This window comes from Oncorhynchus mykiss, chromosome 19 (assembly GCF_057628025.1).
Source record: "Oncorhynchus mykiss isolate SJ-2025 chromosome 19, ASM5762802v1, whole genome shotgun sequence".
Classification (NCBI taxonomy): domain Eukaryota; kingdom Metazoa; phylum Chordata; class Actinopteri; order Salmoniformes; family Salmonidae; genus Oncorhynchus; species Oncorhynchus mykiss.
In genome coordinates, this window is record NC_143040.1 from 15882040 (window position 1) to 15905121 (window position 23082).

At 43.1% G+C, this 23082-nt stretch overlaps 1 protein-coding gene across 1 annotated transcript in view; it reads left to right on the forward strand.

The window, feature by feature from the left end:
• The first annotated feature begins 3360 nt into the window (after window positions 1-3360).
• LOC110515428 (max dimerization protein 4) overlaps window positions 3361-23082 on the forward strand; it is a 40398-nt gene continuing 20676 nt past the window's right edge. The window contains exons 1-3 of the mRNA XM_090209559.1: window positions 3361-3774; window positions 4430-4529; window positions 9980-10009. Of these exons, the coding sequence (XP_090065685.1) occupies window positions 3711-3774; window positions 4430-4529; window positions 9980-10009 (194 nt within the window). The 5' untranslated portion in view covers window positions 3361-3710. The remainder of the gene's footprint in view (window positions 3775-4429; window positions 4530-9979; window positions 10010-23082) is intronic.

Consider the following 23082-nt stretch of genomic DNA (forward strand, 5'->3'; position numbering starts at 1 on the left):
GTCTCTGAGCCTGTTGGTATCAGACCTTATACTCCAATACCATGTACCCGAAGGTAGGGGAGAGAACAGCTCGTGGCTGGGGTGTGTGGGGTCCTTGATGATGCTGGCCTTCCTCAGGCACCGTTTTGAGTAGATGTCCTGGATGGGTGAGAGCATGGTCCCTGGGATGTACTGGGGCGTCTTCACCACCCGCTGGAGGGCCTTGCAGTCGTGGATGGAGCAATTTCCCGTACCAGGCCGTGTTGCAACCGGCCAGGATGCTCTCGATGGTGCAGCGGTAGTATGTGGAGAGGACCCGGAGAGACATGCAGAATTTCTTCAGCCACCTTAGGAAGTAGAGATGCTGTTAGCGCCTTCTTGACAAGAGTGGTGTTGGTGGTCCAGGACAAGTTCTCGGTGATGTGGACGCCGAGGAACTTAAAACTCGTGACTCTCTCTACTGCAGTCCCGTTGATGTGGATCGGGGCATGTTCACTACTCTGCTTCCTGAAGTCAACAATCAACGTGTTTGTCTTGCTGACGTTGAGGGAGAGGTTGTTGTCATGACACCACAATGCCAGTTCACTTATCTCCTTCCTAAAGGCTGACTCGTCGCAGTTGGTTATCAGGCCTACAACCGTGGTGTCATCAGCAAACTTGATGAGGGAGTTGGTATGGTGCAAAGCCACACAGTCGTGGCTGAACAGGAAATAGCACACAGAAACACCACCTGCCTTTGGGTTAACACACACCAACCTACCAGTGTTTATATAGGCCTATAATATATCAATTGAAATATGAACATATATAATAAATGGTTTCATTAACACACACACACACACACACACACACACACACACACACACACACACACACACACACACACACACACACATACACACACACACACACACACACACACAAACACACACACACACACTCACACACACACAAACACACACACACTCACACACACACACACACACACACAGGAACAATGGAGAATTGGCTTGCTAATAATAGCGGTAGAAACATTCACAGAGGCAGAAGTGTACGTCAACAAACAAGTATCAGGAAACAATAAAAAAAAGGCATGCATATGAATTGAGCTAAACAAAGGGTAGGCCCCTAGGGACCACTGTTCTTGGTATTAAGTCCCCTGGATTCTGTGGCAACTCAAGGTGATTCATTTATATGGTTTCTATATTGTCTTTGATCTGTTTGGTAAAAGAGTGGTATTCAGTGATATTCTCAATATTCACTTAAACCATCAGTGTCATTAGATACTGAAACACACAAACACACACACACACCCAACTATAGCACATCTGGGGAATGATTCAAAATCCTGACAAACAGTCCTGTAGCTCAAAAATGATCACTAAACTAGTTTATGTTGATCCCTACATGTTGCATCAGTCCAGTCTCACCCGTCTGTTGACATGAACTGTACACAGAGAGAGTCAGCCTACGTATGGAGTGATTGTGCATGCAGACATTTCTCCGATGTTTCAAACACAGCCAATGCTTTCTAGGTCACTACAAGCATCTGGCAATAACTGTCATCATCTTTGTTTTTATCACTATCTTCCTGAGACCCTATATTACTTCTTCTCAGTACATCGCCCGGCTACACCTAAAGACTGAGCATTTTGGTAAGCTTTTAGATCAGATTTATAACGCTGATTGCTTATCTTTACATTTATCCTCGTCGATAATGTTGTCACGTCATAATGTCTCTGCCACTTCGTTATCTCGGGTGTGTGTTCCTTTTGTGTGGTCTTATAGTAAGTGTGTGGGTGAGGTTGGTTGACTTTGGTTGCCAGCTGTAGCCTGGTAAAACCACCCTGTCACCAGTGAGTGGAGCATTCAGTCTGGTCTAACCAGGCCAAGCCAACTGGGCCATGTTTTACAGTCATCTGAAGACAAACTGACATATTGCCTATCATAAGGCTAGTGAGCTGAAAAATAATTAAGTGCAATTACAATAAAACAGAATAAAAGTTTACAAGATTACTATTAGAACACACAGGGCAATGTTTTACTGACATAACTAGATTGGTATGTGATATAGCCTGGTAATAATCATAAACATCACTTTATAACCAATTACTGTAAAAGGTTTATAGTAACAGTGAGGTAAGTTATGTTTCACAGTATGGCCTGGTTCTATGATGGTAACAGCACAGCAGTGTGTTGTTGCCTTGAGGGACGGCAGCACAGCTAGGTCCACACCCTGTGACCCTGCGGAGAGTGTGACCTCATCACCATAACAGACTACGGCAATGTGGAGAGGAAGCTATGGGCTTGTTGTGTGTGTTTTTATTTTAACGTCTTGTTTTGCACCATTTTGGAGAAAAATGTACGCTACCTTAAAAAATATTAAATATTGTGTGTCCACAACAGAATTATATAACGACATTTAGCCAAATTATATTTACCCAAATACTTGTTCAATATCTTTCTTCTACAATATCCACACAACCACCACCAACGTACATTTTCTGTTGATCTACCCTTCATGACACTTAAAGGCAAACACTGAGAAATGTCACCTGGAGAGTCATTTTGACACTCACTGACTGACATTGAGGGCTATTTCCATAAAATGTTGCAGTTGAGGGAATACTGGGGAAATTAGCCATGGAAATGTGCAGACAGCTTGGTGAATACCCCCGGCACTGTGGCATGCAGGCTCTCTCCTGAAGAAGGCTTTTCAATACATTGTTCTTAATAATGGTAATCTATCTCATTCTAAAATGGTTCATTTTATCAACATGTATCTTTCAAACAGATAATGACATACACAAGTCTTTGCATTTCATAATAATCCTGCCCCTTATCCCCCCTCTCGCTCTCTCTCTCTCTCTCCAACAGCATCCTGTGGTTGCCAAATGCTATTTTAAAAAATCCTTCAAGATGTTTTCTTTTACTTGAATCATATGTAACTGCTGGATATTTAGCATGATAATACACTTTAAAGTGTAAGTATACCATTTTAAAAGTGAAAGTATCATATTTTCTAAAGTGAAAGTATCGTATTTTTTTAGACAATGTCATGACAACATAATAGCAGTTTTCCTCTATTCTACACCAGAGCTGAAACTTTTCTGAAACAAGTTGTCTAATTGAAGCAGTTGGCTCAACAAACACCAACGTGACTTCCTACACGATTCAAGATAGACTTTTTGACGAAGAGCAAACCACACTGGCAACCCAGACAACAGCCAAGTTCAATGTTCAAGAGGAAGGAAAAAGACACGCCCAAAAGAACCCCTCTGCCAATCAAAAGCCAGTTATCTAGATATCAGACCAATGAACGATTACGGGGCTGGGTCACACGCGTTGTTGCTAGGGTATAGCTTCTACCTTGTTACTATCACTGTCAAGCCAATCACAAGGCAATTCGCAATGTATCAACATGCTCCTGGTAAACCCGTCACTGAGCTTCCCTATTGGCCAAGGCACGTATTCAGGGACCGCCTATGTGGATGTTATTATTTTCTAATTGGCCAGAACAGCCGTCCTTTACTTCGCATGTTTTTAGTTAGGTGCAGTTGATATGAATCTGGCTGGGAGTCCCAAAGACTCAGAACTGAACATAGACGTTCATATCGACCTAACACAGTTTTAGTTTTTATTTCATTTTTGTCTCATATTATTTTTTTTATACATTAGCTGTATATTTGTGTATATAGATATTATTTTATATTTTTATACAAGTCAACAAGATGGAACTTAATTCTCTTTTAATTCTCCTGGAGGCTGCAGAATACTTGGAAAGAAGAGACAGAGGTATTTCCCTGACAGAATGTCAGATGGCTTTGACTGGGTTAATGACCGTATTTAATGTTAGGAAAATTAAAACCGTCTCTATTCTATCTTATGTGAAGTTGTGGACGTGCACTGCCATAGCGCAGCTATGATGTCACTTTATGAGCAATGAACATACTGTGCTGGTGCGGTGATGTTATTGCAGACCGACCGACCTAGATATAACTTGCATATTAACAAACTAGTCAACACGTTAGGAAAAGTCTTGAGATATAATCCTATTTGCATGTGTAGTTTTGCATTAGTATGATCAGGCAATGCTTATAACCTGTTTTATCTGATGGCTATAGCCTTGTTTAAAATTGGTTAGGGACAAGTTCAAGATACAGTTTCTTATCAAGATACATTATGTATATCATGTTTATTATAAATGGGTATGTAGATAAACTCAATATTAGATTGTCCTGAATCTTGTGTTTTGCTCCAGCATTGTCAACGAGTTTATCTATGTAACCATAACCACTTTTATCAAATAACATGTTTGGCTTAGGCTACGTCATATATGGCATTGACAGTTCTATTATGTGATCGTCAGTTTATATCCCTTGTTACGTTTAATTTATTAGCCTACATGTGTAGAAATTAACCCTGTTGTTTTTGTTTACTTTGTCAATAGAAGCAGAACATGGTTACGCGTCTGTTTTACCGTACAATAGCGACTTTTCCCGAAAGAAAACGAAAGCTTCACCAATTTCAAGAAAAACTCAGAACAATAGGTAAATATACACCTTTCTCTATCGATATAGCAATAGTTCAATCGATCTGTTTGTGTTTATTCGTCATTCATACAAACGCCATTTTTATTTTCACTGTTTAGATGTCGTATAAACACTGCCACGCGTACAGCATCACTTTTGGTGCTCACTTTCTTTTTCAACACCCATGCTTCATTCTGACATTCACCCCCTTTCCCCCAATGCATTCACGCATTGATTTTAACATGCACACTTCTGCTGCATTTGCAACGTTTTGGAACTTGTGTCATGTCACTCCCTCCCATGACCCATATGACACCGAGCGCGCGTCGTCATCTCGGTAACAGTACACGGCGTTCTGACATAGATAACAGAAAAATAATGTTAAATGTATCGATTCTCCTGTCGTGCTGAGGCTGCTTTGTACGGCTGTGCTTCAGGAGCATTTAACAATGTGGCAATTGCAAAAAAAGATTACACCACTTTTAAGAAATGTTTGTTGTTGTTACTGCGCTAAATTTACCGGCCATTCTAGTTTTTTATTGGTTGGTTAGCATATCATATGATAGGTCCTGCGCAGTGCCCTCAAAACTTTTTTTAGAAGCAGTCTCACGATTTGATAATTATTTTTTTCTTCGTAAGTTCAGCAAGTTATTTTAATTTCCTCCATCAACATATGAGACGTCATATGACCCGCCCTCACCAAAGAGGCTCATTTTATAAACCGTATGTTGTGGGAGATATATAGGATCTGTCAGTGGCCTATATTGTCAAGTCTTGTGGTGCAGTCACAGTGTGTTTTCTTGGAGCAAAACAGTGGGGATGTGGCACACTCAGGTGGGTGTGGTGGCCAACTCAACTTAGCTCACACAGATGTCCACATAACACAGTGCCCCACAGACACAGCCTTAGCAGACCCTGCCCCTGCCTGGGCGGAGGGCTCAGTTTACAGCTGGTCTGGCTGCAGCCTGAGTTTCTCTCCCCTTTCTGGTACCAGTTCATTGCTCTGCACACTACAGCTATTATTTCTGGTAGCAGTTCATTGCTCTGCACACTACAGTTATTCTTTCTGGTACCAGTTCATTGCTCTGCAGACTACAGCTATTCTTTCTGGTAGCAGTTCATTGCTCTGCAGACTACAGCTATTCTTTCTGGTAGCAGTTCATGGCTCTGCAGACTACAGCTATTCTTTCTGGTACCAGTTCATTGCTCTGCAGACTACAGCTATTCTTTCTGGTACCAGTTCATTGCTATGCAGACTACAGCTATTCTTTCTGGTACCAGTTCATTGCTATGCAGACTACAGATATTCTTTCTGGTACCAGTTCATTGCTATGCAGACTACAGCTATTCTTTCTGGTACCAGTTCATTGCTATGCAGACTACAGCTATTCTTTCTGGTAGCAGTTCATTGCTCTGCAGACTACAGCAAGTCGTCAGTACAACCCCATTTCTGCATTCAAATCAGTGGAAGTTAGTTGACACATGATAACATGGTTTTCCATCATTTTATTTAGCAGCCCTCCGTACATTTTTACATTGAATGTATTAATATTGCAGTGTAATGTTATGCCTTTTGCACGACACGAGACAGAGGCAAATCGGTGTCATAGAAAGGAGAACGTTCGGGTGAGTTTCCCTGTTTACTTTGAAGACCGAGGTTACATCGGGACACAAACACTAAATGCAACGGCAACACGGGCGTACATGCACACAATTATAAGATTCCATCCTTGAACATGTGCGTCCTCAAAAACAACCAACGGATGCATACAGCTCCTCATTTTGTTTTCACTGCATTGCTACCAAACGAGCACATCCCAGGCCTTCATATAATATGCACTTATAACCAAGCGACTGTTTTCATCCATCCCCAAAATGGCGGCTGATGTCGGCCTTATTTACACACCGGTCCTGTCCCGGCTCTAGTGATGATTTGCCAATCTTATACTGACAGTTTATATGACATTCAAAGTCATGTGTCTGTTGTTGTTGTATGAGGCAAGTCTGGTGTTGGACTGTGCCTTCCTGCCGGGCCTCTTTGGGCCTCTTTCACCCGTGCCTCGCTTAAGGAAACCATGGAGTGTCGCCTCGTGCTTTGCCTGTCCCCAATTTGCACATGTTTCAAATTTGAATAGGACTACTTCCTTATACAGGAGATAAAGCATTTCCTCTCCCGTGGCGTCGGATGGGGAAAAGGGCTTGTCAGCAGCGTCTGTAGGCTGAGCCCCTCCCCCTTCCACTGAGCATGGCCAGTGAGAGGCCTAGGGGCAGCACACATAACACAGTGTTATGTGCAGATGGGTATCATCATTAGGCACCAAACGGAAGAAAACTGACTAAAACCAGGAGAGACTACCTGGACTTGTCCAGTCAAAAAGGCAAGTTCATTGCAAAATGTTTTTCAAGCGTTTTCGATTGTGTGTCCTAGTGAACACCACCCTGGATACTATGACGATGGGTGACGGCGCACACAGGACAGGCTAGCATCAGCTCAAGCGTCTCATGCAGTGAGCTGTGGGGCAGTGGGGCCTACGCAGATTCAGGTCATCTTCCCGCTCCCATCCCTGCACATCTGTGGGAACCACGGCTGAAGTCGACAGTACAAGGGCACTTAAGAGGGATTGGCTGAAAAGAGTGGCGGACTCGACGGCAGGGGTCTTTGTGTTCGTGTCTTTGCTTGTTATTCCCTTGGCATCCTAGATGGTAGTTTCAGGGTATTATTGGGACAAGAACCAAGGGGTTTGTTTATAAAGATGAACTCCAGTGCTCTCATTCATTTCCATTGGCGGGTCGTCCTAATAGCCTTCCAAGCTCCCGGGCCTGAAATAGTATGCTGCAGTGTCGACACTGTAATGGAAAAGGAAAACTGTCAATTATACGGTAATTTGGGGTATCATCAACAGGAAAATACTTTAAAACATTTTACTGCAGCATACTGTACGTTATGGTGCATTGTGGGAAAATATTGTGGGCGGGGAAGTAATTGCTGTATTTGGAATGGCACTGTAAAACCTTTTGACCACTCGTGGGTGGCAGGTAGCCTGGTGGTTAGAGCATTGGGCCAGTGGCAGAAAGGTCGTTTTAATATCCGAGCTGAAAAGGGGGAAAATATGTCGATGTGCCCTTGAGCAAGGCACTTAACCCTCATTTTCTCCACGTACTATGGCTGACTCTGTAAAACAACACATTTCACTGCACCTATCCGGTGCATCTGCCAAAAAATATATGGTATGATGTTGTTGTTTCTGGCCCATTAACATATTTTAAGGCGTGTGTCATTACACAGTACTTGCTTTGATACCACATTTAAATTACTGTAGGTGCACTGTAATATGAAAGACAGAATTTGACTTAAGTTGCCACCGAGCTGCCCGTAAGCTACTGTCAAATTTACAGTAACCACTTTACAGTGTAGGACTGTTGACATACACATACTGCTGTCCAGTCTAGTGTGTGTGTGTGTGTGTGTGTGTGTGTGTGTGTGTGTCCTCCGTTGAGAGCTCTCTGACAGATTTCATACACACACACATCGAGGGAAGAGGATTTAGTTTTCCACACGATGACGAATGCAGAGCTTTGTACAAAAAAATAAAATAATATATATATCTATGAGATAAACAGAAATGGAGGTGTGGGGGAAAGGGGAGCGAGTGAAGGCCTTCTTCTTCTTAGTATTTAGCCTTCTTTCTGAATTTCCATTGCATTGTCCCAGAATGCACTGCGACAAGAGGTTGTTAACCTTCCAGCTTATGTAAAATAAATGCATGGCTGTATGCCTTATCTAATACCGGGAAATTTGTTTCACCATTTGTTACACAAGAGTACTACAGCTCTCCCATCTATTTTTGCATCCTTGCAGTGTTTGTTTGAGCGGCTGTTTTTACCTGACTGGCCCTCCCGGCCCTGCCTGGCTGTTTAGTCTAAGAGCACTTTGACGAGCTGAGTTGCAGTCAGACCACAAAGAGGGAATCTCTCTCTCGCTCTCTCGCTCGCTCTCTCTCTCTCTCCCCTCTCCCCTCTCCTCTCTCTCTCTCTCTCTCTTTCTCTCTCTCTCTCTCTCTCACACACACACATTTTCCAAGCATCAGCCTCTTGAATCTCTCCAAGCCTGATTAGGCCTGCAGAGACGCTGTGTGTTATTTCCAACAAATACTAGATGAACATGCAGAAATAAACATGAAATTCCCACGGGTCTGTAGCTAGGTTAGCTTATAAGACCTTTTACACAATCAAGGACTCTATGGCCCTGTTACAATATCCACACTAGCATGCTACTTAGAATGAAGCAATGCATGTGGCCTGCAATTTCAGTAGAGTATGTAAGTAACATCGGAACGTATCCTACGTGTTCAAAGCTGCAGAGCCACCCATATAACAGCAGAGGAAGGACAACTGGGAAAGGGCTCGGGCCGAACAACATCCTCTTTATACCGCATGTTATGTAGGTCACACACTTCTTCTACCCTTTACGTCTCCATTTCATCTGTCCATCCGCTTACCAAACCGTTTACTAATATCAAGACGTTCTCTCTCTGTCTGTCTCCTGACCTTCACCATGGGTCATGTTCATTTATGTACCAAAACGGAAGAAAACATACTGAAACCGGAAAACTCTCCCTCAGAAGCGCTCGTTTTCATATCCCATCGAAAAATGTTTTCAAGCATTTTCCCAAATGAACACAACCCAAGTGCGCATTCCCATCCTGCACCCTGGTCATGAGACGGTGTGTATTAATGACAGTGTCCAGAGTGTTACTACAGAGTGTAATTACCTAGTGTTACTACAGAGTGTTACTACAGAGTGTACCTACAGAGTGTAACTACAGAGTAACTACAGAGTGTAACTACAGAGTGTAACTACAGACTGTTACTACAGAGTGTAACTACAGAGTGTTACTACAGAGTGTTACTACAGAGTGTAACTACAGAGTGTTGCTACAGAGTAACTACAGAGTGTAACTACAGAGTAACTACAGAGTGTTACTACAGAGTGTAACTACATAGTAACTACAGAGTGTAACTACATAGTAACTACAGAGTAACTACAGAGTGTAACTACAGAGTGTTACTACAGAGTAACTACAGAGTGTTACTACAGAGTAACTACAGAGTAACTACAGAGTGTAACTACAGAGTAACTACAGAGTGTAACTACAGAGTAACTACAGAGTAACTACAGAGTGTAACTACAGAGTAACTACAGAGTAACTACAGAGTGTAACTACAGAGTGTTACTACAGAGTAACTACAGAGTGTAACTACAGTGTAACTACAGAGGGTTACTACAGAATGTTACTACAGAGTGTAACTACAGAGTAACTATAGAGTGTTACTACAGAGTGTAACTACAGAGTAACTACAAAGTGTAACTACAGAGTAACTACAGAGTGTTACTACAGAGTAACTACAGAGTGTAACTATCAGTTCCTAAGGTACTCATCCATGTCTCTGTTTATTTGCCCTTTCAGATCGTCACACAACGAGCTGGAGAAACACAGGTAAGATGACAGACAACACTGTGCTATATAGCCTGGTCCCAGATCAGTTCATAGCCTATTCCTATAGGTCTATTAGACTCAGCGCTAGCCTGATCCCAGATCAATCAATCACATTTATTTATAAAGCCCTTTTTACATCCGCAGATGTCACAAAGTGCTTATACAGAAACCCAGCCAAAATCCTGAAAACAGCAAGCAATGGAGATGTAGAAGCATGGTGGCTAGGAAAAACTCCCTAGAAAGTAAGGAACCTAGGAAGAAACCTAGAGAGGAACCAGGCTCTGAGGGGTGGCCAGTTCTCTTCAGTTTATAGCTAAGTCCTATAGGTCATTTAGACTCTGCTATACAACACAAACAGATCTGAGAGCAGGCTTCAACCTTCCCCACCCTCCTTCCTCCCCCTCTGTCTCTCTTGTTCATTTCCCTGGATGAACTGGATGTCTCTCGTGCAGACAGTCCCATGGTTTGCTTGGAAGGACTCCCTGTTCCCTAATAAACAAGAGGTGATGGGGTGAGGACTGTTGGTAAATGTCAGATGTATTCTTGTGGAGCTGAAGTTTAAAAAGCACATAGTGGACTGAAAATATCAAAATGTCCGGCCACTTGTTCGCGCAGTCCCCTCCCTTCACCTCTCTCGCTCCACCACCTCGGATAAAAGATAAAAGCGCATCAACGATGAGGAGCCTTGGGCAGACGGATAATAATCAGATTTCCAAGGCAACCTCAACCTAGACTTTGTGTTAGATTTGTCTGTCCCTCCGTGTCTGTTCATAGGGAGAAACTTGTTACCATGTATGGCAGGGGAATCCTGCCATTAATGTGATAATCCAGTGGCGGGTGGTGAAAGGAGGGGAAGGAGGCCTCGCCTGTCATGTCTCTCAGCTAGGCCTGTTGAGTCGCCCACTCACGTCCCAGAATGCATTGCACCTTTCTATCTATCTCTCTCTCTCTCTCGCTCTCCCTCCCTCTCTGTCTAATACGTATCTCTTCCCCCATTCCCTATGGTTCACTCTTTCTCTCTCTTTCACACACACACACACACACACACACACACACACACACGCACACACACACACACACTGGAGCCTGCATGGTACAACAAAGTGTCATATTGCAAAGTGAGGGATGTAGAGGGATGTTTGAGGAGAGTAGATGAAAGAAAGTATAGTGTGTTTTTGGACCTTGTTTTTTGTCTTCTCCGACCCAGCTGATTTAGTAGTGTGGTGTTTCTTCTGTTCGATATAGAAAACAGACTGACTGACTGCTGCCTGGGCTTAGGATAGGACCAATAGAAAACAGACTGACTGACTGCTGCCTGGGCTTAGGATAGGACCAATAGAAAACAGACTGACTGACTGCTGCCTGGGCTTAGGATAGGACCAATAGAAAACAGACTGACTGACTGCTGCCTGGGCTTAGGATAGGACCAATAGAAAACAGACTGACTGACTGCTGCCTGGGCTTAGGATAGGACCAATAGAAAACAGACTGACTGACTGCTGCCTGGGCTTAGGATAGGACCAATAGAAAACATGACTAATGTGAGCGAGTAATAATTGACCTCTGCCGACAGCTCAGTGAAAAACATGTAAAGACATATTCCTCTCTCTAACACAGAGAGAGAGAGAGAGAGAGAGAGAGAGAGAGAGAGAGAGAGAGAGAGAGCTGAACCTGAGTATAGGTCTCTTGTTGTTGAGATATTACTGGAGAAAAAGAGGGAGCTGAACCTGAGTATAGGTCTCTTGTTGTTGAGATATTACTGCATGGTTGTATCCAGTGGGGTTGGGTTACTAAAATAGTTGCAGTCAGTTTCACATGCTGAAATGATAGTTGCAGTCAGTTTCACATGCTGAAATGATAGTTGCAGTCAGTTTCACATGCTGAAATGATAGTTGCAGTCAGTTTCACATGCTGAAATGATAGTTGCAGTCAGTTTCACATGCTGAAATGATAGTTGCAGTCAGTTTCACGTGCTGAAATGATAGTTGCAGTCAGTTTCACATGCTGAAATGATAGTTGCAGTCAGTTTCACATGCTGAAATGATAGTTGCAGTCAGTTTCACATGCTGAAATGATAGTTGCAGTCAGTTTCACATGCTGAAATGATAGTTGCAGTCAGTTTCACATGCTGAAATGATAGTTGCAGTCAGTTTCACGTGCTGAAATGATAGTTGCAGTCAGTTTCACATGCTGAAATGATAGTTGCAGTCAGTTTCACGTGCTGAAATGATAGTTGCAGTCAGTTTCACATGCTGAAATGATAGTTGCAGTCAGTTTCACATGCTGAAATGATGATAGTTGCAGTCAGTTTCACGTGCTGAAATGATAGTTGCAGTCAGTTTCACATGCTGAAATGATAGTTGCAGTCAGTTTCACATGCTGAAATGATAGTTGCAGTCAGTTTCACATGCTGAAATGATAGTTGCAGTCAGTTTCACATGCTGAAATGATAGTTGCAGTCAGTTTCACATGCTGAAATGATAGTTGCAGTCAGTTTCACGTGCTGAAATGATAGTTGCAGTCAGTTTCACATGCTGAAATGATAGTTGCAGTCAGTTTCACATGCTGAAATGATAGTTGCAGTCAGTTTCACATGCTGAAATGATAGTTGCAGTCAGTTTCACATGCTGAAATGATAGTTGCAGTCAGTTTCACATGCTGAAATGATAGTTGCAGTCAGTTTCACATGCTGAAATGATAGTTGCAGTCAGTTTCACATGCTGAAATGATAGTTGCAGTCAGTTTCACGTGCTGAAATGATAGTTGCAGTCAGTTTCATGTGCTGAAATGATAGTTGCAGTCAGTTTCACGCGCTGAAATGATAGTTGCAGTCAGTTTCACATGCTGAAATGATAGTTGCAGTCAGTTTCACATGCTGAAATGATAGTTGCAGTCAGTTTCACGTGCTGAAATGATAGTTGCAGTCAGTTTCACGTGCTGAAATGATAGTTGCAGTCAGTTTCACGTGCTGAAATGATAGTTGCAGTCAGTTTCACGTGCTGAAATGATAGTTGCAGTCAGTTTCACATGCTGAAATTATAGTTGCAGTCAGTTTCACATGCTGAAATGATAGTTGCAGTCAGTTTCACGTGCTGAAATGATAGTTGCAGTCAGTTTCACATGCTGAAATGTGTGAGTGCTGGTAAGCTCTTCCATAATCACTGTACTCATTTCCCTTACGATCAAATGTGGCCACGAGTTTCTGAAAAGTTGTCTTTTTTTTGTTTTGCTGAAGTGACGAACTTCCAGGTTTATGAATGCAACCTTCAATGTCACTGATGCAATAGATTAGAACAGGAGGTTGAGTGGTTAAAGAATGGTCATTTAGGTACTTCCACTTGAAATGCACACTGCAGCTGTCTTTTCTCTAAGTGAGGGTTTTAAAACCTGTGTAGCAGACTGCCAACATGGTTTAGTTGTAGAAACGGTAAGGAAGGGAGGCAGTGCAGGGTTCACAATGACAGGTGTCTGTAGATAGAAGGTCCTCTTGGGTGAAGGGGTTAACAATGACAGGTGTCTGTAGATAGAAGGTCCTCTTGGGTGAAGGGGTTAACAATGACAGGTGTCTGTAGATAGAAGGTCCTCTTGGGTGAAGGGGTTCACAATGACAGGTGTCTGTAGATAGAAGGTCCTCTTGGGTGAAGGGGTTCACAATGACAGGTGTCTGTAGATAGAAGGTCCTCTTGGGTGAAGGGGTTCACAATGACAGGTGTCTGTAGATAGAAGGTCCTCTTGGGTGAAGGGGTTCACAATGACAGGTGTCTGTAGATAGAAGGTCCTCTTGGGTGAAGGGGTTCACAATGACAGGTGTCTGTAGATAGAAGGTCCTCTTGGGTGAAGGGGTTCACAATGACAGGTGTCTGTAGATAGAAGGTCCTCTTGGGTGAAGGGGTTCACAATGACAGGTGTCTGTAGATAGAAGGTCCTCTTGGGTGAAGGGGTTCACAATGACAGGTGTCTGTAGATAGAAGGTCCTCTTGGGTGAAGGGGTTCATTGGGCTTAAAAACAAAAAGGAGAACTACAGCACTCTTTAAATAATTCAAATGCCAACTAAAAGTTGTGGTGCCTTTCGACCTCACTTGTCACAACGAGACAGTTGCCATAGAGAAGAAGAAGTGAACTCAGGGTCATAAAGGGGCGCCGCTGTTTTCTTTTGTAGCGGGTCGCTGACCGCTGTTGACTAACTACCGTCCTGCAACGCTGTGGCAGCGCTGTGGCACCGTGTCCCACAGGGGGAAGGCATCGGGGACAGCGTCGAGACAACGTTGAAATGTCGTCTGTCGCCGTCCCAAAGCCTCAACTCTGGCTCACTCAACCTCATTTCCTTTCAAAAACAATCTCCTTTTTCCCCCCTTCATTTTTTGATTCCCTTGTTTTCCTGTTCCCATGTCAGGGAGAAAAGAGGCCTGTGTGTGTCTGTAATGACAGGCTTTCAGGGAGAGGGGAGATGTTGTGTGTGTGAGGGTTTGCGATGCGTCGAGAACATAATGCTCCGTGGATCCCCAAACCCTGTCCAGACTTGTGTCCTCAAATTACATTATGGGAACGCATAGGTGTTAAAATATGGAGGTGGTTCAGTTTCCTACTCCCTGCTGCAATAGCCCATTATTGTAGTGAAACTGTGGGCCGGTTGGCTCAAGGCATTGTCGTGTCTCTATTTCCTGTGTCTTTGTTGATGTTACGGTGATACCCTATTTGAGGGTTTTGCAAAAAACTACAATACAATTCTTTTTCATTCCAGTCCATAGCCAAAGGAATTTAGCAAATGCTTGATTAATCCTGAACCTTTTCAATGATTCTGTGTGTTGGTGGATCTCTCTGGGAGGCTGATCCCTGTCGACCCACGGTGGAAGGAGCCCTATAGTGCTCAGCCTCTCAGCTGTCATCCTGGTCCAACCCGTTTAATGACAGTATGACTGGGACTTCATCTGAGACAATCCCTGTATCGGTATCCCACATAGCTCCGTGCGCACTCCCTCACGCCCTTAGGGCGAGGCTGTAATGGCACCCTATTGCCTATGGGCCAAAATGAGTGCACTATATAGGGAATAGGGAGTCTCGGGTGTGGCCAAAAGTAGTGGACTATGATAAAGGGAATACGTTACCATTTTGGACAGAGGCTTAGACACTACTTTATGTTTTGGTCTGTCCTGTACTCCTAGCTGGTACAAGCTGTTCTTCATTGCCCTACTCCTTCTGTGTGTGAGTGTGTGTGTGCCCTGGCTCTGTGACAGGGAGGCCCATGCAGTCTGTGCTGTTACCAGGACACTGTTGGCTGGGTGACAGCAGAACAGTCTCACTCAGACACACAACAACCCATCCCTGCCCTGAAACCTGCCATATCGGGCTCTGGTCAAAACAAGTACTCTATATAGGGGATAATGTGCCATTTCAGACACTATCTATCTGTGAGGATAGATAGATAGATAGATAGATAGATAGATAGATAGATAGATAGATAGATAGATAGATAGATAGATAGATAGATATGGGGAGATGGGTAGGTAGGTAAAAGTCTCCAGGCTGACACTGCTGTTTCCGTAATCTTCTCACAGGCCACTGCTCTGCTGGTAACCAGCATGACACTAGTGTGCTACTCTCCTAACCGCAGCGCTGCCGCGTGGTTGGTTGCTCGGTCGGCCTCTGTTGCCATCGGCTTCCTTCCCATTTCTGACATCGCTCCCTGGCGACGTTCTCTCGCTCTCTTTCTCTCTCTCGCTCTCTCTCTCTCTCTCTCTCTCTCTCTCTCTGTGTCTCTTTACCACCCCCCCCCTCTCTCTCTCTCTCTCTCTCTCTCTCTGTGTCTCTTTACCACCCCCCCCCCTCTCTCTCTCTCTCTCTCTCTCTCTCTCTTTACCACCCCCCCCCCTCTCTCTCTCTCTCTCTCTCTCTCTCTCTTTGCCCTGTTCAGACTGACTACCAGTAGTTTCCTTTTCTAGGCAAGGTCCAGGAAACCAGTTTTTCCTTCATCACCACATCATAGGCTTGCACACACACACACACACACACACACACACACACACACCTGCTAACTGGAAAAGCCCATCTGACATGGCTGCTCTCTGCTCGTGATCAGATTCATATCCCGTCATGTTGGGAGGAGTCCTGTGGAATGTTTGCCCTTCCTCATCTGAGAAAGGATCATCAGGTCTATTTCTGGTCCTAGAGAATGTAGACAGAGACAGTCTACCTACCGGTGCCAGTCAGCTGGTGTTTTGTGTCCCTCCCTCTCTGTTTCACGTAAAGTGAGTCATTGACAGAAAATTATGACTAGGCATTGGTTAGAAGTTAAATACAAACCAATCTGGCCTGTTACTCAGTTCAGAGAAACATCTGGCTGATGGTTTGGTGATGAAGCACTTTAAAAGTGTCCTTGTCATGAAAAGTGTCATAGAAATAGATAAGTGAATGAATGATTATTAATATTGATAACATGTGGTCTGATTCTGATTGTGGCCCTCTTTGAAGTGTTCTCGTTGGCCAGGGGGAAATACCAGACGGCCGACGGTAATGTACAGATGGAGAAAAACAATGTTGCTTTTGAGTTAAGTCAATGTTTTCTGCTGTGTTGGGATTCAGCTGGTCAGTTCACCAGTAACAAGGTTTTTGGAAAATCACAACTAACTATACTGAGTAATGTTCTGACAGGAGGGAAATAAATAGACCAGTCATTACCATAGGGAGGTGTGTGTGTGTGTGTGTGTGTGTGTGTGTGTGTGTGTGTGTGTGTGTGTGTGTGTGTGTGTGTGTGTGTGTGTGTGTGTGTGTGTGTGTGTGTGTGTGTGTGTGTGTGTGTGTGTGTGTGTGTGCGTGCGTGCGTGCGTGCTAATAGGCCTTACTACTCTCTGTCTGATCTCCTCTCAGATTCCATTCATCATCACAGTGTCCTCCTTACTTATCTTATTCAGAACTTCCCCTCTATAGCCTGGCCCCAAATCTGTTTGTGCTGTATTGCCAACTCCTGCAATATAATATGTTGGGCTTGATAACGACCATAGGAGTTGGCTATACAAACAGACCTGGGACCTGTTCTCCCATTGTAGCTAGAGGCCAGACCTGGCTGGGGCTGGAGCCAGTGTAGAAAGAAACACCACTCTGTAGTGTGTGATATGTCAGACTGGATGTTAGGGGGAGGGGAGGAGGGGAGGGGGAGGGGGGGCAGGCCTGTTACTTCACCTCTTCTGCTCCCCTCTCTCCTTCTCTTTCTCTCTCTCCTTCTTTCTCTCCTTCTCTCTCTCCTTCTCTCTCTCCTTCTTTCTCTCCTTCTCTCTCTCCTTCTCTCTCTCCTTCTCTCTCTCCTTCTTTCTCTCCTTCTCTCTCTCCTTCTCTCTCTCCTTCTCTCTGTCCTTCTTTCTCTCCTTCTCTCTCTCCTTCTCTCTCTCCTCTCTCTCCTTCTCTCTCCTTCCCTCTCTCCTTCTCTCTCCTTCCCTCTATCCTTCTCTCTCATTCTCTCTCTCCTTCTCTCTCTCCTTCTCTCTCTCCTTCTTTCTCTCCTTCTCTCTCTCCTTCTCTCTCTCCTTCTCTCTGTCCTTCTTTCTCTCCTTCTCTCTCTCCTTCTCTCTCTCCTCTCTCTCCTTCTCTCTCCTTCTCTCTCCTTCCCTCTATCCTTCTCTCTCATTCTCTCTCTCTTTCCCTCTCTCCTTCTCTCTCTCCTCTCTCTCCTTCTCTCTCCTTCTCTCTCCAAAGAGACCACATCTGTTTCTTCTGTTTTCTTTCTTTTTTTATTTTTACTTTGTTTCTCTCTCTCTCTCTCTCTCTCTCTCTCTCTCTCTTACTGAGTCAGCAGAAGGCTGAGGGAAAGAGGAGGATGAAAGCAGATGGGGAGGAGGGGTACCTACAGAGCCCCTGCTCACAGTGGACCCTCCTCACTCTCTCTGCCAAAATGCCTCTCTCCTCCCTTCTTCCCTCCTACCTTTTATTTGGGTTAGGGGGGCTGACTCTTTTGTGACAGGAAACTGTATGAGAGAGAGTCCCTGGCTGGCTTGCCCTGTCTGAAATGGATCTCGCATCTGAGTGAGAGGAAGTCATCTGATACAAAGACAACAGGGTTGTGGTCATTAGGCAGCGAACAGACAAAAACATACTGAAACAGGGAAGGACTACCAGGACTTGTCCAATAAGAAACTTTGCAAACGTTTTTGGTTACCATGCCCAAATGAACAAGACCCAGGCTATGGAAGGCCTGTGATATTGGACATGATGAGGTTTTAAAGGCCCAGTGCAGTCAAAATTCAGTTTTTCCTGTGGTGTTTTATATCATATTGTACAACAGCTGATGAAACTAACACTGTAAATGTATGAAGACATTTTATTTCTTGATAGTTTCTGGGTGAAAATACAATCTACACAGGCTTTTCTAATCAGCAGGTTTGCATGGGGAAACCTCTCCACCAATAACAGCTCGTTGTCAGTTTTCCCCTCCCCACTCGGACTAAATTCTTGCTTGAGAATTATTTTTGTTGCTAAAAAGCCCATTTTGCCCATTTTATTTGAAATGTATTGCAGAAAGGTCCTTGATATTGATATAAAAACGTCTGTGTTGGGTCTTTAACTATAACTATGATATACTGTAAGGTCATGTACTCATATACCTAAGGTCATAGACACAGAAACACCACATTGAATTGATGACGGGACATAATTGTTATCTTCAGTGCTTCTGTTATTGCCAGCCATTTCTCTCTTTCTCTTTCTCTCTCTCTCTCATAACTTATTAATCCTGAGTAGGTAGATAGGCATGTTCTGTGTTGAGGACATGTGACCTTTATGATTCTGACCTTTATGGTTCTTGGTCACGCCGTGCTGCCAAGTCGCTCTGTAACATTCCACATAATTAAATAGTGATCAGTGACTCATTGGGGATAATGGGGGCGGAAGACGCCACGTGTCAGTCTCTCAGTCTACTGGACTGTACTGTCATAATGTGTGTGTGCGTGTGTGCGCCTGCGTGTGTGTGTGTGTGTTGACTTAATCATAGGTGTGCATGGAAATGTACAGTAGGTGTGAAGGTAGGTTCACATGCATGCCAGTAACCTGGACACCTTCAATCATCTACAATACAGTACGATTCAATGCAATACATTACAATACAATTCAATATAATACAACACATTACAATACAATACAATACCACACATTACAATACAATACAATTCAATACATTACAATATAATACAATACAATATAATACATTACAATACAATTCAATATAATACATTACAATACAATTCAATATAATACAACACATTACAATACAATACAAGTCAATACAATACAATACAATACAATTCAATATAATACAATACATTACAATACAATTCAATATAATACAACACATTACAATACAATTCAATATAATACAACACATTACAATACAATACAATACCACACATTATAATACAATACAATTCAATACATTACAATATAATACATTACAATACAATACAATACAATATAATACATTACAATACAAGACAATTCAATACATTACAATACAATTCAATATAATACAACACATTGCAATACAATACATTACAATACAATACAATACAATACAATACAATACATTGCAATACAATACAATACATTACAATACAATACATTGCAATACAATACAATACATTACAATACAATACAATACATTACAATACAATACATTACAATACAATACAATACAATACATTACAATACAATACAATACAATACAATACATTGCAATACAATACAATACATTACAATACAATACAATACAATATAATACATTACAATACAATACAATACATTGCAATACAATACAATACATTACAATACAATACAATACATTACAATACAATACAATACAATACATTACAATACAATACAATACATTACAATACAATACATTGCAATACAATACAATACATTACAATACAATACAATACAATACATTGCAATACAATACAATACATTACAATACAATACATTGCAATACAATACAATACATTACAATACAATACAATACAATACATTGCAATACAATACAATACATTACAATACAATACATTGCAATACAATACAATACATTACAATACAATACAATACAATACATTGCAATACAATACAATACATTACAATACAATACATTGCAATACAATACAATACATTACAATACAATACAATACATTACAATACAATACATTGCAATACAATACAATACATTACAATACAATACAATACAATACATTGCAATACAATACATTACAATACAATACAATACATTACAATACAATACAATACATTACAATACAACCAATAAAATACATTGCAATACAATACAATACCGTACATGTGTATGTGTGTGTTCACATGTGTGTCCATGTCCGGGTGTGTCAGCATGCTTGTTGTGTATGTGTGTCCATGTCCGGGTGTGTCAGCATGCTTGTTGTGTATGTGGTACATGTCTGCTTTAGTGTGTGTTTGCTCATGTCCATGTGTGGTGTGTGTCTGTCTCACAGTATGTGTGTAGGCTCACGTAGTCTATGTTATGCACACTTCACACCTATGTAGGTGTACCCCTCCTATACCCACATCTCAATGAGAAGGTAGTCACACCATATCAGGTGTTGAAGCCTTCAGGTCGTCGGTCCGGGCTCAGTTCCCTCTGTCACTAAATCATTTTCAACTGACGCAAAGTAGCTGATGCCCCTCGTAAAAAAAAAGATTTTAACAAGTCATGAACACACACTGTGCCTGGAGTGGACTATGGAGCTGTGTGGCCATGAGATAGAGAGAGGGAGAGAGAGATGGGGAGAGAGAAAGATGGGGAGAGGGAGAGAGAGAGGGAGAGAGAGGGAGAGGGAGAGAGAGAGAGAGATGGGGAGAGAGAGGGAGAGATGGGGAGAGAGAGAGGGAGAGAGAGAGGGAGAGATGGGGAGAGAGAGAGATGGGGAGAGAGAGAGATGGGGAGAGAGAGCGAGAGAGAGAGAGAGGGAGAGAGAGAGAGAAAGAGATGGAGAGAGAGAGAGAGATGGGGAGAGAGAGAGATGGGGAGAGAAAGAGATGGGGAGAGAAAGAGATGGGGAGAGAGAGAGAGGGATAGAGAGATGGAGAGAGAGAGAGAGAGAGGGAGAGAGAGAGAGAGAGAGAGAGAGAGGGAGAGAGAGAGATGGATTCTGGTTGTATTGTATTGCAATGTATTGTATTGTATTGTATTGTAATGTATTGTATTGTATTGCAATGTATTGTATTGTAATGTATTGTATTGTAAAGTATTGTATTGCAATGTATTGTATTGTAATGTATTGTATTATAATGTATTGTATTGTATTGCAATGTATTGTATTGAGAGAGAGAAGAATAGCATGTTGTTTCTATAAAGGCTGTTCTTTGAGTTGTGAAATACGACAGGACAACCAGGGGCGCAACTTTCACTCACCATTTTTTGAAATTGCATTTTTGTTCCCCCCCCTGATTTTATCATTGAAATGTGATACAAAACGAGGCAACGGTGTGCTTTAGGACCATGTGGACGCCTCCGAGCAGTCGGGTAAGGCTGTTTGGAGTGTTTATCCGTCTAGATTAAAAAAAAGTTATGTCCCCCCACTTCTAAAACCAAAGCTGCGCCCCTGAGTACAGAAGCACAAAACAAGTGAGGAACAGAAAGCGAGCGAGGCTGGGCCGACTTGACTCTGCCATTCCTAGAAAGTCAGGCAGGCATGGGTGTTGTTTGTGTTGTGGAGGGGATGGGGGGCTGTGGGGATTCCTCTGTGGCGCTGGAGGGTATGGTGGGAGGGCCCCCTGACTTCTACTGGAGGACGCTGGAGGTTAGGGTGGAAGGGCCTCCCGACTGCTACTGGAGGACGTGGCTGGTGTGTCGGGCACAGCAGAGTAGAGCAGATTGAAAATGAGGTCAGCTCTGCACGTAACACACACTCACACACACACATACGGTGGAATGTTGAGTTGTGTAACAGAGGCGGGTAGGGGGAAAGGGGAGGGTGACACACTCAGCTTGCAGGCAGTAGAAATAGTCCTAGTAGTACTAGGAGAATGTACTGCAGGCTAGCAAAGCCACGTCACCACTTCATGTAAGAATGGAGTTGTTTTGGTTTGGGAAAGTAGATGGCTAGCTACAGCTAGGGAGAGAAGAGACTGGAGTTGTTTTGGTCTGGGAAAGTAGATGGCTAGCTACAGCTAGAGAGAGAAGAGACTGGAGTTGTTTTGGTCTGGGAAAGTAGATGGCTAGCTACAGCTAGAGAGAGAAGAGACTGGAGTTGTTTTGGTCTGGGAAAGTGGATGGCTAGCTACAGCTAGAGAGAGAAGAGACTGGAGTTGATTTGGTTTGGGAAAGTGGATGGCTAGCTACAGCTAGAGAGAGAAGAGACTGGAGTTGTTTTGGTCTGGGAAAGTGGATGGCTAGCTACAGCTAGAGAGAGAAGAGACTGGAGTTGATTTGGTTTGGGAAAGTAGATGGCTAGCTACAGCTAGAGAGAGAAGAGACTGGAGTTGATTTGGTTTGGGAAAGTGGATGGCTAGCTACAGCTAGAGAGAGAAGAGACTGGAGTTGATTTGGTTTGGGAAAGTGGATGGCTAGCTACAGCTAGAGAGAGAAAAGACTGGAGTTGATTTGGTTTGGGAAAGTAGATGGCTAGCTACAGCTAGAGAGAGAAGAGACTGGAGTTGATTTGGTTTGGGAAAGTGGATGGCTAGCTACACCTAGAGAGAGGTTTGTTTGAAGAGTTCATTTGATGCATGGTGTTGTGCACACACAACACACACAACACACACAACTGAATTTGAATTCCCTTTCAGATAGTCTCTCTGTTTCCATGTACACAAGGTTTGATTCTGGGTGTTGAGATTCAGAGATTCAGAGGAAAGAAAGTAAAACAGTCTGCATTCTCTCTCTACCCCTCTCTTTCTCTCTCTCTACCCCGTCTATTTCTACCCCCTCTCTCTCTCTCTCTCTCTCTCTCTACCCCTCTCTTTCACTCTCTCTACCCCCTCTATTTCTACCCCCTCTCTCTCTCTCTCTCTCTACCCCTCTCTCTACCCCTCTCTTTCTCTCTCTCTACCCCCTCTATTTCTACCCCCT